At 47.5% G+C, this 18,376-nt stretch overlaps 1 protein-coding gene across 1 annotated transcript; it reads right to left on the bottom strand.

Annotated features, from left to right (window-relative positions):
• Positions 1-2,060: 2,060 nt before the first annotated feature.
• Positions 2,061-18,150, bottom strand: LOC119382683 (WD repeat domain phosphoinositide-interacting protein 4). Its single transcript, XM_037650487.2, has 11 exons — positions 17,913-18,150; positions 17,437-17,511; positions 17,252-17,356; positions 17,074-17,161; positions 12,625-12,719; positions 11,529-11,614; positions 8,064-8,186; positions 5,379-5,464; positions 5,190-5,291; positions 4,817-4,935; positions 2,061-2,207 (listed from the first exon to the last, which is right to left on the bottom strand). Exons 1-11 carry the CDS (start codon positions 17,962-17,964, stop codon positions 2,098-2,100), a joined length of 1,041 nt encoding a protein of 346 aa, XP_037506415.1. The 5' UTR covers positions 17,965-18,150; the 3' UTR covers positions 2,061-2,097.
• Between the last annotated feature and the right edge of the window lie 226 nt (positions 18,151-18,376).

The following is an 18,376-nucleotide window of genomic DNA, read 5'->3' as shown; positions in this document are numbered from 1 at the left end:
TTGTGGTGTCCACTTCAGCTTTTGGCGGAAAATTTGTAAACACGCGCATGGTTTTGTGCGGCAACTGTAACCAGCATGACTAGTGCTGAGAGCATGTTTTCAAAGAATAGTTGGTGTAATAATACATATGTTGTCCTATTGTGGTGGCTTTAACTCCGAACAGGAGGGGGTATCAAGAGTTCGTGTAGAAATGGTTATACGTATGTATTAACACCCCCTCCCCCCCCCTTTATTTATTTGTTTGTTTGCTTAATGTTGCAATGGGGACTCCCACCCTATCAGAAAAAAAAAATTATGGCCGATGCTCGAGAGAGAGACCTTTGAATATGCCGATGCAGCCGTCGCAAATATGAAGACCAGATTACCTCTACGTTAGTGCACACACCACCAAAATTAGTACTGTTATATGTATACTTAGGAAAAGATAGACCCAGTCTTATTTCTAAGCAGTGCTTCAAAAAATTATTTCAGCTTGGGCCAATTTGTGCTTCCAGACAGGCTGTTATTAAGCACAAAAACAATAAACCACAAGACACGAACACACAGGGTAGCTGTAGTTCTTGTACAGGGCAATCGTAGTTCTTTCAGAACAAATGACAAGACTTCATGGTCATGCCCATGACCCACCGTGAGAGTTTGCAAAAAAAAATCTCACAAACTCAACCAGTCAATCAAGCTGGTAACATGATTAAGCACAGCTTCAGCAGCCCACACAAAGGCGCCTTGCCACTTTTGGATAACAAATGGGTTGTTTTGGCTCGTACTGTACTCATGGATTCCAACACATGAAATTTTTTAGTATAACGAATGGTATGCACATTTACTCGAGATAACCACGTCATGTCGCAACGAATCTGGTCTCTAAAGTTAATGTTGGCCCTGATCTGCACGTTCGAGCTGAAATTACACCGATATGACCCGTTTCAATCTGCGAGCACTGTACCTAGTATGCAGATACCCATTAACCGAAGTGACGTGACAACTTGCTTTAGTGCATGTGATGCAGAAGCTAAAACTAACAAATACACATCATTTACACTATGTACACACATGCTGTATCGCGATGAACCCTGAACATGTATTTCAGTCAGCCACCAAAATGCAGCAAGCATTGGCCATCCCCCAATGCTTATTCATGCACAAAGGCCCTTACCTTTTAGAAAGCAGAGGTTTGTAGCAGTGCAGTGGCACAACATATTAAAATATTAAGGAGTCAAAGTCGAGAAAATATTAAAGTTGGATGCAAACACTGTAGATTAAGTGAACATGAACAGCTTGTTCTGGCCACATCTGGCCAGCACTGCAAGTACTAACAGCTGCTACACAATCCACATTTCATTTCGTTGTGGTAGTACAATGTACTTGAACACTGAAGACATGGCTTCTCTTTCATTCTTGCAATGCGATTACAGTTGAATCCCTTTATAAGAGACACGTATTATAAGACAATAGGGTATGACACACCAGTGTGCCTATATCAAAATAGGGGTTCATCAGAAAATAAAAACATGGTACACAAAAACAGACAAAAAAAGGTAATACACAGCACTTTTTTATTGCAGCGCTGTGCGTCTTTCTCTCTTTTGTCTGCACTTTTTGTGCAAATTTTTTTTTTTTTTTCAAAAATGAACAAGCACCAACTAGCCCAATTTGCCATTTTGTTAGAATATGGTAGGACCCCTCACCCGCCACAGTGGTCTAGTGGTTATGGTGCTCAACTGCTGCCCCACAGGTAGCGGGATTGACTGCCGGCCACACTTTCGATGGAAGCAAAAATGCTCAAGGCCCGTGTGCTTGGATTAAGGTGCACGTTAAAGAACACCAGGTGTTCGAAATTTCCCAAGCCCTCCACTAAGACGTCCCTCATAATCATATTGTGGTTTTGGGATGATACACCCCAACAATTATTATTATAACGAGACAAGGACTGTTTCCCAGAGCATGTCTCATATATAAAGGGGTTCAACTGTATCTTCAAGTTCCTGTTTCTAAAGCTTCTCAATGCTGTAATTGAACAGCAAACGCACCAAGAAACGTGTTTAAAAAGAGGTTTATTTGACGACTAACAATATGTACATATTTACAAGTAGCAGATTATCACAGATCATCGTCCTCACAAGCATCCAGGAAGATGTCATACGCCTCCCTGTTGCAGTTGCCATCCTTGGTGAAGACGTACTTGTGGAACGAGCCATCAACACAGATTGCTGCAAAGAAAGGGCATCTTTGTGCATTCAGTATGACCAAAGAAAAGTTTTGTGTGGGTCAACTGAACTAATTTAGGGCATGCACAATAGGACATCAATTTGTAGATTCTGTACAAGCAATTTTTCTTTACCAGTGAGAAAATAAATCTGAGCTCCTCAGCAAAATCCCTTAGTAGGAAAATAACATTCAAGTAATAAATCCTAGTACATGCCAATGTACAGCACCATTACGTAGTAAGGATTCATCAGGATTACAAAAATTCCGACATTGGAGTGCATACAGGCCTGTAACAATAGCTTGCCACAGCTGCCCTGCATAGACATGACGACAGAGAACCTTGCCATGTACAGTCGCCGACCGTTTATTCGGACGCCGAAAATTCGGACATGCTCGTTTATTCGGACACCTTCGCGGCACCGCCACTCGTCCCATTGAAGTAATGTAAACTCACGACCGAAAATTCGGACGCCCCACAGCCCGCCGTTCGTTTTTTCGGACTCCGGCTGGCTGATAGAGTGCGACGTTGAACGCCATAACAAGCTGTCAGCAATGTTTACAACATGGTTTACAATATTTTTACTAGGTTGCCAGCACTGAAATGTTGCACTGGCTATAACGAGATCGTGCCAGTGTCAAAAATCCACGCAGAAGTTACCGATCTCGAAGGCTATGTTTGTTGGCTACACGTAACGGTTGCCTTTTGGCTTTAGCCAGTCACGTATCCATTGAACGGCTACCACGGCCACACAGCAGGCCAAGCCAAGCCAAGCTTGGAATCGGCTCTGTGCGGCGTTTGAGGCGAATGACAGCGCGTACGAGTACGACGCGGATCCGAATTCGGATAAAGAGAGTACGACAACAGATTACAGAAGCGCTGCAACATCAACTAGACCAACGTTGTTTCCTTTTGGCGTGCGAGGGTTTGCGTTCTCAGATGTTTCTGTGGCTAGGCCTGATCTGCATCCCAAGCTTTGTGTCCTGCTCGTGCGAGGCCTGATCTGCTGAAATTGCTCCGACGCTGCCCGTTCCATGTGCGCCGTCGGAACTAAAGTAACGCGGCAACTACAAGGCCCTGACGATGGCGAAAACAGCGGCGATTATTCACCAGGTGGAAGTTGCTTGGGAGTTTTCACCGAGTTGGGCGATGAGATCATCAGCTACTCGAACCAGCGCATGTGGACAGTGACTGCCTGACGACGCACCTCGCACACCACAGCCATCAAATGCGGATTTAGCGTAGGCCGTTGCAGTGCTATTGCCGACCATCAGGGGTGGCCAAACATTGGCTGAAATACAGGCCGACTTGCTCGCGCGTAAGCGTGCATGTGTACAGACGCGCACTAACAAGTTTTTTCCGGCCGGTGGGCCAATAAAAGTGCTTTTTTTCTGGTGAATCCTTTTTTTCGGACTCCCGATTATTCGGACTTTTCAGCGGTTCCCGCCGAGTCCGAATAAACGGTCGGCGACTGTATTCTAATTACTGTCAGAAACTTAATACCAAGTCATGTGATAACATTATTTTTTAATTTTTTTGTATGTGGCACACCAGGTATGCAATGTTTTTTTCTCTCTCTGCACATGTTGCTTGTGGGAATCGAGCGCGCCCTCCCCTTTGGCGCCTCGTTCCCCAGCTAGCGCGTGTTGGCCCCACGCGGCTCGAGCGCCGGGGACTGCCGTTAATCGGCGGTATGGCGACCACGGCGGCAGCGCCAGACCTCTTTGTCTGGTGCGAGCCATGCGTCGGCTTCCCGGCGCGCGGGCACGCGTCCGGGCATGCCTTGACATGCTCACGCCACCAAGCTAGCTTACGTCACTGCGCATAGCCGTTCCTCATTGGCCGCCAGTGACAACCCCCTTCCCCCTTGAGCTCGCTTCTCTCTGGCGCGGGCTTGCCCGCGAGAGATGCTCTCAGGCTAGCACGGGAGGTTGACGCGCTGCTCTAGCAGGCGGATTCTCGTCCGTGCGCTCGACTGCTGCCCTTTGTGTGGTAGTCGTAGCGCCGCTGGCAAGCGTACTCGATCGGTCTTGCGGAGTTCCCTTTACGGCCTGCAAGCCCGTGACTGTCGTACTGTGCTGCATCTTGGGTTAATAAACCCGTGTTGTTTGTTGACATCCTGCTTCTAGTGCCTTTTCTGCGCCGTGCCGGAGTCGACGAACCCGGCCGTAGCGTCCTTGTTCGCTGCGGCAGTGGAGAACGTCGCGTCCCTTCACGGTCGCCTCGTAGGGTAAGCTTTGTGCTAAACCTATCTCCACATGCTTCAATAGAGGCAGACTGAAAATGCACGAGTTGAATGTTTGGGATAACCATAAAGACATCAAGGGTGGGTGTCCTCAGAACCAGCAGCACAAAGGTGTTCTACATTCCTCTAATTGGATGCATGTGGTGGCAGCTAAAGGTGTCAAAGCTAGGCGGCACATGTGCATGTACAGAAACGCCTCCAAAAAAAAGCGGAGGTGAGGACAGCCCCTACACGCAACAAAATCTGTACAGCACAGAATAGATCATGCTAAGTCCATAGGTTCAGCTCCGGCGCAAAATGTGCTGTCCGTTCTTTATTCCGTACATGCACCCTGCATAGCACCACCTGTTGAGGGTGCAATCACTTACCGTACACCGATGACCCAGTGCCAAAAGCACAAATGCAGGCACACTCTGCTTGTACTGTGAAGTTTGCCAGAGCCCATTGAGATTCCATGTAAGGACCCAGGAATCCCATCTTCTGAAAGCTGCACACAAACCAAGAAAACAAACATTGCAGGTATTTGCTTAAGACTTGGTGGTAGGCTGGTCAGTATTAGACATGGAATCGCACATTGAAAGAAGGACCACACTTACAGAAGAGGTAACCATAGCACTTGCTTGTGCCACTTCTACGAGAGTCATCCTTGCTTCAATATGCAATGTGACATCCCATCATTGCTGACATATTTGCACCAGTAAAGAATAAGAAACAGGTGTCGTGCCTCAAGCACCAACTCACGTTGATCGCCTGTTCAGCTTGGTGTTCTTCAAGGCGAAGATGTGGATTGTCCCTTTGTCACTTGAAGCACAGATGTACTCCGAGTCCTGGCTAAAGTTTATGCTGAAAGAAAACGTATTAGATGCAAAAACGTATTATCGTCTCGAAAAATGTTGCCAGGCATGAAGGCCGATATGCAACAGTGCGTACCAGTAAAGTGTTGCCGGGTCGGCTCCTCTCCGCAGCTCCACAACCAGGTTGCGTTTCAGCGTATCAAAGACTCGAATCAAGGTGCCCTGTCGAGCGGGATTTAGAAATGTTTATGCAAAAATCTTGGCAAGAAAATGAATTTAAAGTGCATTGGTGAGCCACCCGATGGAGTCGTATGCTGCAGAAAATTGCAGCTCTCACATGGTACTACACCATCTACATGGGCAAGCCACTTGTAAAATAGTCTGTATAAAACGCAATCCCACATTTTCACTGGGAAGACGATTTCCCCACAATGGTGGAAAGTGCAATGCAGTTTGCAAGGGCTACATTGCCTCTTCTGCCGTCATGAGACTCGCAAATGGAAATTTGGAACACAATAAGTCTTCGCACCGCTTCCCAAATCTTGTACAACAATATTCAGAATTAGGTTTGGTGCCCTTCTGGGTGGCTGCTGTCAGCTTGCTCCATACATATTTCCTCTTTATCCTTTGTATATTAGAGCATGTTTACATATCAAATAATAATGTCACAGAGCTATGCTTTCACTTAGTTCATTTTGCGTGCCTAAAACAGCAACAGCTGCGCTTTTGAAATGTATTCTGAAATACAAACCAGGAGAGAATGCAAGCTCGGCTAGCTGGCCGAACCGTCATCTCTTTAAAGGGGTCATGAACCACTTTTCCAAGTAATGATCTAATGGCCTCAGTATCGGAGTGTACTGCCTCCCGAATCGATTGCCGCAAAAATTTCTCGAATCCGTCAAGAATCAGCGGAGTTACGGGGGTTTGGCGCACGCTTCCAGCGCTTTCTCTCTTTTCTCGTGCCGACGAGCGCACTGGAAGCTAGACAGGGAGGGATGGCATGGGGGAAAGAAGTTACGCCAGCGCGCGTCATGAAACGCGATCGCTCTCCCGCTGTGATTCGCTTGCGCGAGTGCGGCGCCGGCAAGTGGCGGCATTCCGCGGCAAGAAGCGCATCTGATCCGAACGCCGCTCTCGATTTACGTCGGCTATCGGCCAATAAGCGTGCTATGTCTTTGCGACGTACAGCGGACAGACGCCCCGCCCACCGACGAGAGTGAGAACCGGCCTCTGTTTGAAAAGAGGGTGCCTGGGGAAACGGCAACTTCGCGCTCCGCTTGTGGCCATTACGCGGCGCGCACGACTGTAATATTTGGCAGAGCAGTTCATAGCCGTGTCAGCTTTCCGCAGGATGTGTTTTTTCAATCAGCCCAAGGGGTGCTTCATGACCCCTTTAAGAAACAACGATTATTATTTTGGTATCGGTACTTGAACACTATTTATGTACAGTAATACCTCGTTAACTCGAAGTAGTAAAAACCAGAAAAAATTTCGAGATAAGCAGATTTTCGAGATAAGCAAAGTTGGGCAAATTCCATTGAGAAGTTCAGTTCTATCTAGAAACGTTATCCCTACTGACCAGTTTCTTAACAGGAGCGCCAAACTGGCTCTTTGTAAAGGTTTTGAAGAAAAATAATGACATACCAGCGCTATTAACCAGCTGTGTTTTTCGGCACTGCCTTTTTATTTAGTGCAGAGAGACCGACTAAAGCTGGTCTGCCTCTCAGTAACACTTGCACCTAGCAAAGCTTTCTCGAGTTGCTTAACACATCGCATGTGCCGATCATCCGCGCCGCTGCACTCAAATTTATTTCACATCAAGCGAAGCATGTTTCTTGTTTCGGCGGATGTCGTCACACCTCGAGTAGCTGCGTCGACGCTGCCGCGATCACTGTGCGTGACGCCACGTTGTTTGGCTTAAGAAAATGGTCAAACCAGCCGATGTTGCAGGCTAGGTCAGTTTAGCCCACCGCTAAGTCCAGAGAATCGGCCTTATCTGTCGATGTGACTGGAAGGGGCTCCTCTCGCACGATGCCACACATTCAGCACCGTTTTGACGTCCGGAAACTTCGAGCCTCGAATCCGTTTCTTTGATTAGGGCTACCTTTCTTTGCAGCATCAGTGACTTGCTTTGCTTTAATGGCGTTATCCTCACCACATCGCACGGCCGACGAAAATATCCGCGCGACGTGCCTTGCGTAAATAAAATGCTGAAATCGCATCTCTGACGGTAAACAAAACGTGTACGACCCGAGCTATTTTGCAGGGCCTGCTTATGTGCACGTCTATAGCGTCACATGACAAGACACAGGGTTGCTCGACAAAGTTGGTATGCCGCTAGGTTCAGACTTTACTTTCGGGAACAGTGTCCACTTCGTCGTAAACGCGGCAGCCTCGCGCGAACCTTGTGAAACGTATGACATTTTGCCGCTAGTATTTTGTGAAACGGTTCGGCGGCGAAGTTTCGGTTCCATTATCAGTAGAGATTTCGAGATAACCGAAAGTGGGCACGGAAATACTTCGAGATAAAGGGCAATAAATACATTGCACCTATGGGAAATTGTTCGGTACCGCGGAAAACTTCGACTTAGCCGATTTTTCGAGATATGCGAGTTCGAGTTAACGAGGTATTACTGTACAATGAAGAAGACAAGAACAGGTGACATTTTCATTCTGCACCCATGCTGTCCACTTAGTGAAGTTCCACGCTCAATAAAAATAACACTCTGTACATTTCAAAGCACTAAGCGCAACTCCACGTTTGCCTCTGTCATTCATTTAGGGAAAACTGCACTGAATGCACAAGTAATCAAATGAGAACCTTCTGTGACGCAGTGGCAAGCATGGTGCCTTCCTGGTTCAGTGCTATGCACGCAATGTCGTTTTGATGAGCAGCAATGGTCACTGGAGACATGGACATGCTAGGCACTGTCGCGGAGAGGTCCTGAAAGTACAAAACAGGGTAAGAGTCAAAACACTTGCAACAGTGAAAAAAAAAAAAAAAACATGCATGCCGACTGTGTAGATGTAGTTGGTGGTAAGCTGTACTGCACTAAACCAACGAAGCACTACGAAAAGTTTAAGGACATGAATGTACCAGAGGGACTGTACCAGGCAAGCATGACTTTACAGCGGCTATTTAGATCCCAGATATATCGAACTTGAAGGGCACTGCGAAATAATTCGATATATCGTTCTAAAAAGATAGGGTACGCAAACACGGACGCCCCATCTTTTTAGAATGTATACTTACCAACCAGCTCAGCTCATTCTATGTTCGATATATCGAGAATTCGAAATACAAAATATGCGTATTTAAGGATTAAATTAAAGCACTGCAGGGCTCAACACAGATTTCGGAAGTCGCAAAAAGCGTGAACATGATGATTCACTCACATATGCTAAAGAACAAGGTGACAACTTCTTTTGCAAGCTACAGTGGAACCTCGTTAATGCGTACCTGCCGGGAACGCCGCGTAACTACGCACTAAACGGTAGTACGCATTAACCACCAAGTAAAGATTTGCATCTCCTCGCGTACGCCATCGCCGCCAACAAAGAAATAAATACAGTGCCACAGCAAATATTGCCTAAAGTACCCATTGCAAAGCCTTTTCTTTCTTTTTGCCAAAGTGGAGAAAAGATTCTGGTACTCTCGCACGACCGTCCGATAGTGCCGATAGCGCGCGGTGGCGACGCCAACTAGCATTTCGGAACTATTACAGGGTCCGGTATACGCAGTGACCAACAAACGGCAGAACGGACAGTGTCAGCTTTCCGCGATATATGTGCATGCGTCTGTACCGCGATCTGCTCATAAACGAAAACTGACGCAGTTCCAGTGAAACGCGGTACGGCTGCGTGGAGCCGATCGTCTCCTGGCTAGTTGCGTGCAGCGCGTCGCCTTCTCGGCTCACGCCGTCACTGCCGGGCCGCTTGCTGTACCGCACGCGCGCATTTGTCGTGGGAGTGTTCTTCGTACCCACTTCGCTCCAGACCGTGCACAGATGCGGCGAGTAGCTTGTTCGGTTCGCGGCGATGACGAACTTCCTGCAAGCGATGCGCACTCCGCGACGCTGTAGCGGTCCTGGCAGCGGACGGCAGCGCGTTTGGGTGGTCGCCCAATAAAAGCGTGCAGTATGGTTACAACAGCGCTACGCTTGCTGTACCGTACGTGTGCGTTTAACGTGATAGCGTGAATGCAAAGAGGTTTCTCGTCGCCCGCGACCAGCAACGCTCAACTCCGCAACAGCGAGCTGCTTTCTTTTCTACAAAGCGGCGCGCGCTTGAACACGGCCCCGCGCAACGAGGCGGCAGCGATCGGCGGCCCAGCGCGTTCAAGTTGTCGCCTATTAAAAGCGTGCAGTAGGCTTAAAGTGGTGCTGCGCCGCACGCGTGCCCGAGCAGATACCTGAAGATACTTATTGTGATAAGGTTGTCGGCGATAAGTCATGCTGGAGCGTTCGTCGGTGGCCGCCGCCTCACCTTCGTTCTTTCCCGCTTGCCCGCAAAGGCATCGCCGCAATCGCGCGGAAGTCGGAATCAGTGATCGACCGATCTACGCACTTCTCGAAAAGACTGAAAACCTTTGGCGGCACATTGTGGCGTCGGGAAGTTCAGCGGCACAGTAAAATTTTATGGCACAAAACGTTATCGCGGTACGCAGGGTACGCACTAACCGGTAGGCGTAGGGCGAAGTACTACGGCTTAAGCGGTCAGCGAATGCATTGGGCTCTACGAGACTCGGTCGGGGATTCGTCGCAACTACGTTTTAACCGTTAGTACGCTTAAAGCGGGTACGTATTAACGAGGTTTGACTGTACCGCACTTTATTTCGCATGAAAATAGTCCGCAAACTTGTCTTGCTTCTCGCGCGCCGTGAATTCACCAAGTGATCGTCAATATCATCGAAGCTTTGGAAATAAGCAAATTCAGCACCTTCGGCCACAACAGCGGTGATCAACGCTGAACGCCGATGCAAGCTCGCTAGCACGGTAGAGGGTTTAGCGATGGCAGCGGCAGCAATGCATCTTCGAACCACACGGGACGATTTTCGCAGCTCCGGCAACGTCGGCTATGATCTCGGCATCGATACAGTCAGAAACAACTACGTCATTATCTGCACCGATGAAGTCGCTTGCTGTGCTCCCGCCCGATGTGTCACAAAATTCACTGACGCACTGTACGACATAGTCAGCGATCATGATGCACCCAAAGTCGTCGCCTGGCACCAAGGCCCGCAAGCAAACGGTGCACGACTGTGCTTTACTTGATGTTGCTCCAAGCACCGGTCATTATTTTTATCTCTACTAACGTGACAATGTGTAGTTCGACTCCCGAATGACGATTTATCAAGAACGAAGCGAGAAGTACACGAGTCCTCAAGCTGCAAGAGACAACGCTGCCCACAAACAACGAAGGAAAAGTCCCCACCACCGTCGTCATCTTGGCAATAGCGATGGCACTTGTGGCTTTGTAAAAGGCAGCCGCTGCTTTGGCGAGAAATGCAAAAAAAAAGCATAGCCTCTGAGATCTGCGTTTTGAAACAGAAAACACCAAAAATACGTCACGAGATTGCACATCTCAAAGGCCATGCTTTTCGGGCAAGCATGCCATCGTGCGCGAACAAACAAGGAAGGGAATGCAAATATTACTACGAGGCTGCCGAGTCACTTCGCATTGTCATTTTGAAAAACACCGTGCCCGCGCGTTAAAACCTGCGGATTGCACATCAAATATACCGGTGCACTGTCAAGCGCTGCGCAACGAACTAGGTCAACGCAATGGAATAATACTGCCTTTCCATCCCCTGCGCGCGAGACGAGGTCGGAACTTGTTAGAACGCAGCCGAAAAATGATCAATATTTGTTAGGAAAAATGCACTTTATGGGCTTCGGCACGGCGCAGCGTTCGATATACATGCGCACCAGCCCCATACTTTTGCATGGGAAATTCAAGGGGATTTCTCAACTGTTTGATATAGCCAATAATTCGATATATCCGAGTTCGATATATCCGGGATCGACTGTAGAATAAAAAATGTTCCAGAATTACAAAAAAGAAAGAAAGAACAAGGCTGAAATAAGTGAACTACCCGTGGAAGAAACAAATTAACCATTCTACGCTTGTGCCTGTGTGGTGCATGTTGTTTAGTTGCGTTGCTTCCGAGCGCTGAACTTACAACTCCGACATCAAGAAATATGCGACAGCTTTGTATGGTACCTGAGTAATCTCAAGACAGCGAGTGATGAAGCACAATTTCACAAAATTTTCCACAACTACTCACCACAAGCTGGACACCGCCACACCTTTGACCTGGAAAGACTAGCAGGTGCCTCTCGGCAGCAGCAGAGGGCGTCACTTGGCAGAGACCTCAAGAGAAAGAAAGGAAATTTGCTTGTTCACTCACTTGAATTGAACTCCGGGGCTTTACTTGGCAAACCTAAGCTACGATTACGAGGCATGATATAGTGGGGGACTGCAGATTAATAAGGAAGCCCTGGGGTTCTTTAACATGCACCTATTACCAAGTTAACAGGTGTTTTAGCTTTTCACACCTGTCGTAAAGCAGCTGCGATGGCTGGGAATCAAAATGCCAACTTTGTTCTCTACAGCACAACACTGCAGCCACTGAGTAGGCAAGTACTAGTTTGCAAACAGAGTGCAAAATTGCAACTGAGCTCACAGGTGCAATAAAAGTGGCACAGTCTGTTGAATTGAAACGCTGATACCATGCAGTCTGCTTACAATTACCATTACGACACATTTTCCAGTGCACGAAGTATTGAGATAAAACAAATCTGCGAATACAACCCAGTCATAACGAGAAAATTATGTCACTTTTCACGAGCATTTAACTTAATACACCCCATCAAGAAATATGTGCAGTTAATAGGGCCCGTGAGTACCGCTTTGAAAACTGCCTTGAGAAAATTGTATGGAGAAACGCAGCTAGTGGGAAATGTGATTCGACTACCACGGAACACCGAAGCTTCACGTTTTTGTGCTTGCAATTGCAAACGAAGTAATCCCAAATAGACATTCACATGGTACCAAAATTGCATAAATAATAGCCTAGATGCAGCAAAGTCAACACAACATAGTAAAATATCAATGCTGACTGCTGTTATTAAAAGATGTCACTGCTTTATGCCTCAGCCCACAAGGCAGTTGAATGAAGAGCAACCAGACCTGTCCTATTTAAATTGTTTTTCTTAAAAGCCCGTTGCGAGATGGAACAAAAAGTACAGCTAAAATGAAGCAGATGTGCAGAAGGATTGACTTCTGCAAGTCTTCCAGCAGCTGATTTTCCTGATGAATTCAATAATTCTGATGCTAGGCAACCTTAAAAAGAAATAAGTGCAAATGAAAAACGCCATTACCTCTTGGATTGTCCCACGTGTCACATGTGAAGAGCTTGGCTGGGTTATTAAGAAAGGACATCACGTGGATCTGACGCCTAGTCACCACGAAAACCCTGCGCAGAAGAGGAAAAACAAATAAATTACTACAGCTGCAACAACAAATCTTGCAATCACAACTCTGAAATGAAGTCCTGACAAGTCAGCATGTTTCCCAACAGAAAGCAAAGAATTTTCAGTTCTTGGAACTATAGAGGATCAGTAATAATTGAATTGTATCTACCGCATTTCATGAATGTACCGTAAAATTCCGAGCAAGCGCCCCCACCCAACAAGCGTCCCCCCTCCTAGTTTTGGGAATTTGAATTTGCCGCCCACTTCCGAGCAAGCGCCCCCTATCAAAACTGGCGCCCTTTTTCAGTCTCTAGCCATTGCTGGATCTAGCCATAGCCGTTAGGCTTAGCGTCATGTTGGCGTGTGTTAACGTAGCCAGTCAGTATTTGTTCGTTGTTCCTCATGGTCGACTTTGCTGCACGATGCCGTCGATGCATTCTTACACTGTTGCCAAGAAAATTGAGGTGGTTCAGTGGCATCGCCAAGCTGGAAGAAATGCGCACACGACCTCGCGGCACTTCAACATCGATCGCAGGAGGATTCGCGAGTGGGACAACAAATATGTAGCCTTGCTGCAACAAAACTTCGGCAAGTCGAAGTCACGACGCAAGCTGAGCAACGGTGCTACCGTATTAAGCGAAGAAGTGGACGATGCCCTCTTCGAGTTTTTTCAAAGTGAGCGCAGTGCCGGGCGCGCTGTTAGCAACAGGTTGCTTGCAGAAGAGGCTGTGCGCATAGCCAGGAGCCTACAGCTCAGAAACTTCGTAGCGTCAGACCATTATATTGCCAGGTGGAAGAAGTGTTTCGGCATCTCCATGCGACAGGCAACGAATGAAAGCCAAAAGACGCCGGATGACTACGCAGAAGCAGCGCGTGCCTTTCGGTTGTCCGTGAACGAGCTGCGATTGATGCATGACTAAACGCCTTTCAATATGGCCAAAATGGACCAGACAATGGTCCGCATGGACTGCCCGGCATCCCGAACAAACAACATCATCGGGGAAAGTTCTGTCCAAATCTCCAATACTGGATGTGCAAGGCGAGGATTCAGTCGCACTCGCTGCCTGCGCCTCGGGTCACAAACTTCCGGCCTTCGTTATTTTGAAGGAGCTGAGCGGCAGGATTCCAACGAAGGCTTTCACAAAAATCCGTGTACCAGGTGGGTTTCTATTTTTTTTTTCCTTGCTGGTGCGGGGTAGCGAGATGAAGCTATATTTTTTTTTTCTTATAGTGAACGTCCATGTGACAGCATCGAAGAACGGGTGGATGACATCTGAAAAATTCCAAGAGTGGCTGTCACGGGTGTGGGGTCCAAACACCGACGATGTTAGGCGGTGGTTGGTATTAGACCAAGCTCCTATTCACAAAACGCTGCCAGCAAAGAGTGCCGTGGAGGAGCGAGATACAGACATTGCATAAGTGCCGGCTGGCTGCACAAGTCTATTGCAGCCCGCCGACGTGTACTGGAACCGGCCTTTCAAAGCCAGCCTTCGCAAGAGCTGGGAGGAATTCATGCGCATAGCAGAAAGAACTCCAAAAGGAAATCTGTGGAAACCGTCGCGCCAGGACGTACTGAATTTTGTGGCCGCAGCATGGGACGCTGTACCAGAGGAGACCACTATTCAGAGATTCAAGGGCTGCGGAATATCGAACGTGCTGGACGGATCGGAGGACGGCCTTTTACATGGCCAGTTGTCTGACGTCGGCGACATTCGTCCAGAACATCCCGAGGAACTGCAGGCTGAATGGTACAGCCTGTTGTTTGACACAGACTCCGACGGGTCCTTTGATGGATTTGAGAGTGAATAAAGCAATCATTGAAAATTTCCCAATAAAGCTTTTGTGCACTCTGTACATCGCTGTGAGAAGCCTTTATCATTTTTGAGAAAAAAAAAACGACCGGCCGCCATCTTGAATTGTGCAACACTTCCGAGCAAGCGCCCCCTCCCCTTCACAGTGGCCAATATCACCCCCTCAGGGGGGTGGGGGGCTTGCTCGGAATTTTACAGTAGTCTTTGCATGGAAAGTGTATTACCAGCAGCTGACGTGGAAAAAAATTATAGTCAGCTCCGAACATGAATCTAGGGAAAACATATTGCTCCGCAAAAGTGATCAAGCACACTTAAACTATAGCGACATGAAAATTCGAACACAATTTGACTTACACTGCACTGATGGGAACACAGAAGTGCCATCCGTACAATATCCACCACAAATACAGCCTAAAAAGTATTTTAATGGAGTTTTGAAGTTTGTGAAATCCCGGCCGCGGCATTTTCAATGGAGGCGAAAATGTTTGAGGCCTGTGTACTTAGATTCAGGTGCACATTATAGAACCTCAGGTGGTCGAAATTTCTGGAGCGCTCCACTACAGCGCCCCTCATATTCATATCACAGTTTTGGGACATTAAACCCACTGACCTCCATTAAAAAGGCTGGACGGCGCATCCCCGCTCTGCGAGGCGGGCGCTTGTGAAGCCACCGGAAAGTCCCCCGTTTGTCCCGGAAGCTGGCGTCTTCTGTCCGTCTCAGTCGCGCAATTCAAATATTCCCAGGTGGCAGCTGTTGTTATGATCGTTTTTCTTTTTTCTTTTTTCAAACTCTCCAATTACGCCTCACTTTAGACGCCAACGAGCGCTACACGAAAGAAGACAGACGCCGTGCCGACGCCGTCCGAATACGGCGGAGTGCTGCAACGTACAAAATGCGTAAAAAGTAATGAAACTTTGAGGTACTTACGCGTGAAATGTCTTACCTGACGACTTTTCCGGTCGATTCATACAGTTTACTGCGCTACAAGCAGGCATTTTTTTTTTAAAGAGAAAAGCTCTCTTCCGGGACAAAAATGGCGGCTTCACGCCCGCGTGCTCGACGCGCCATCCAGCTGCTCCTAGTGGAGATCAGTGATTAAACCCCAGCTATCATTATTACGAAGTTCATGAAAGCGCCAAATCGGAAATTGAAGCAGAAAGCGATAAGGTCATCGAGCGGGAAACTCTTGTAAAAAACATACGTCACGAGTTCTGGCCTGGCCAGGTTACTGGAGACATGTACAAGATGGATAACTCTGGTAGTGACACCTGATGATGCAGAACCTAACCCAAGACACACGAACATAACATTGCAGCGACCTATCCACTTACTGACTGTGTGTAAAGCATTGGCAATGTGATAATTATGAACTCACAGTACTCTATCATTTTTTTTTCAACAAAAGAGTGACGTGACTGAGAAAAACGAAAATTATATTGTAGTTGCACAAAACTGCACAAGGTCCCGCTACTGGCTTTGCTGCTGCTGCTGTTGCCATCAATGGCTCCGGTGACCGGGTATCCACAAATGTTAGGAAGTCTACAGGCAAACTAAAGCTCTCTACTGCCAGGATCACACTGCGTAGTGGACAGATAACTGCTTCGTCCCTCTGACACAAGTACCTAGGATTGGTATGCCTTTAGAATGCAGCGTTGCCAGACCCACATACAAGTCAGTAAAGCATATATCACGCCACTTACATGTTACACATACAGATCGTTCCTGAGCTCCAATGTTGCGATTTCACTGCTTCCTTCGTCACTTCTCAACATGCTACTTTACAAATGATTGGAGTGAAAATGTTTCAGCACGCTTAATACTATGGCTGCTCCAAGGCTCACAGAAACCCTCACCTCAGTTTGACGACAGTGACAAGAACAAAATAGCAGCCACCGGAGAGACTAAGAAAGTGAATTGAGCTTTTCTAACCGATTTTTACACTCTTCCTGGCTCTATCATCAATTGCGGCACTCGATAAGCAACGTAGTTTGACGATCGAAGAAACAAGCACTAGCAGCTCTTAACACAGCAGACGAAACAGCAGCGCCGACTACATGGCAGAAGGTGGCCTAAGTCGTCACTGGTATTCGCGGTCACCCGATTGTTTTGTTCACGAGTAGGTTGAGTACGTCATGGGGCCCCAGAGCGCTCTTCGAAATCGAAACTGCCTCCGGTCGTAACATACGAGCACATAATTAAGCATTCGTGTCGCGTTGGGGCAAGTTTCGCTGCTGCTATTAACGAGTCAGTAGCCACCGATTATGAGCAGAAAACCGAGGTTCACAAATTTTAGTCACCACTCCTTTAACAGATAAACAGATCTAAAAGTCAAGAGCTCCATGACCAGCAAGCAGCACAGTGTATGCAGGGACACACTGGACAGCTGCCAACATCTGGCCTAAAACGACGTGCGACAATACTTACCTGCCCCGCCCACTCCTCCCTGGTTGACAATGAGCCCTCCGCCCCGATAAATCGCCTCTGCTCGTATGCACGACATTTTAACTGTATGCCACCACGCATAATTCGTGTCTGTATACACACCTGTCCCTCCTTAGCCTCACAGCCAGGACAGCGGTCGGGAAAGTGAACTCCATGACGAACCGTTTCGTCAAGTCATCCCAAATCAGCACTGCAAAATTAATGACATATTCGATACATTACACGCATTTAGAAGTGAACTACGCCAAGAGTTTTATGCCAAGATAAGCGAGGAACATACCAGTGTTGTCGGCGAACTTGGCTGAAGGTCCACCTCCAACAATAGCCAACAGGTTTGTACGATGCAGCATTTCGCATGTAGCAAGGCTGCCCACCTGAGACATGTCTGAACAAGCAATGCAAGCATACTCATTTGACAGGGTTCACAACAACACAAAAACGACCGAATTAAAGAGTGGCAAGTACTCAAGTGCGCTTTCTCGGCCAGTGGTTCCACGTTAAAGATCCGCAGTCCCGTGTCCATGCAACAGGAGAAGCAACCTAAAGGAAGAAACAATAGCATGATGCAGTGTGACGTTCCCGTGACCTAAGGTGCAGTGCTGCGTCCTCCAGCAAAGACGACCCCAGCAAAGCTGCTCCAAGGGCTAACAGTTAAAGCGTGACAAGTCTTAAAAACTTGTTCAAGCACATTATGACGTGACAGCTTAAAAAAACACACGAAAGAAGCAGGCTGTCTTGCCCACGATGCCAACTCCCAAACCAAAGGATTTGGGTGGGCGCTCAACTAAAGTCCGACAGGGACACATCAACATGCGTTGTACTTCAGCTTCTGAGGCTTTTCGCTCAAAACTGGTGCAAGAAACTACTTCACAGTGTAATGAAACACTTCGACTAATGCGGTTACAGCGAGAGTACTAGTAAACAAAAGGCAGCCTTCTTACCATGATCCTGGTTGAACTGAAGACTGAGCACTTTGCCTTCCGTGTAAGACATGACTGCTACGTTTGAAACGACACAACCTTTTTCAAAAGCGTGGGAGCTGTCAGTGTAGTTCAACCGGTTCAACTCCAATCATTATATTATATATTTACAGAAAATGTAAAGGCGCGACAGAAAGTGTGCGCAGCTAGAACTGCTAGCACAATGAAAATAACCACAAAAGCACAAAAGGCTCTCGTAGACTCGTCCACTTTTTTTTTTTTTTTGTTTTCTTTAAGGCAGTGTCTCGTACGCCCAGGGCGCACGAGACAAAATGTGGCAAAAGCGTTCGGCGCACCCATATAGCCGCTTAAAACTGGCTTGACTTGGCTTGAAGCGTATAAGTAGGTGGCGGCAAAGTAGCTCGGCTGGAAATTTTTTTAGGCGGCTTAGGTAGTGTGGTTACCGTAGAGTTTCTCACTAACTT

This window comes from Rhipicephalus sanguineus, chromosome 2 (assembly GCF_013339695.2).
Source record: "Rhipicephalus sanguineus isolate Rsan-2018 chromosome 2, BIME_Rsan_1.4, whole genome shotgun sequence".
NCBI lineage: Eukaryota > Metazoa > Arthropoda > Arachnida > Ixodida > Ixodidae > Rhipicephalus > Rhipicephalus sanguineus.
Note: the sequence above shows the minus strand (reverse complement) of the source record. Positions and strands in the feature narration are given on the sequence as shown.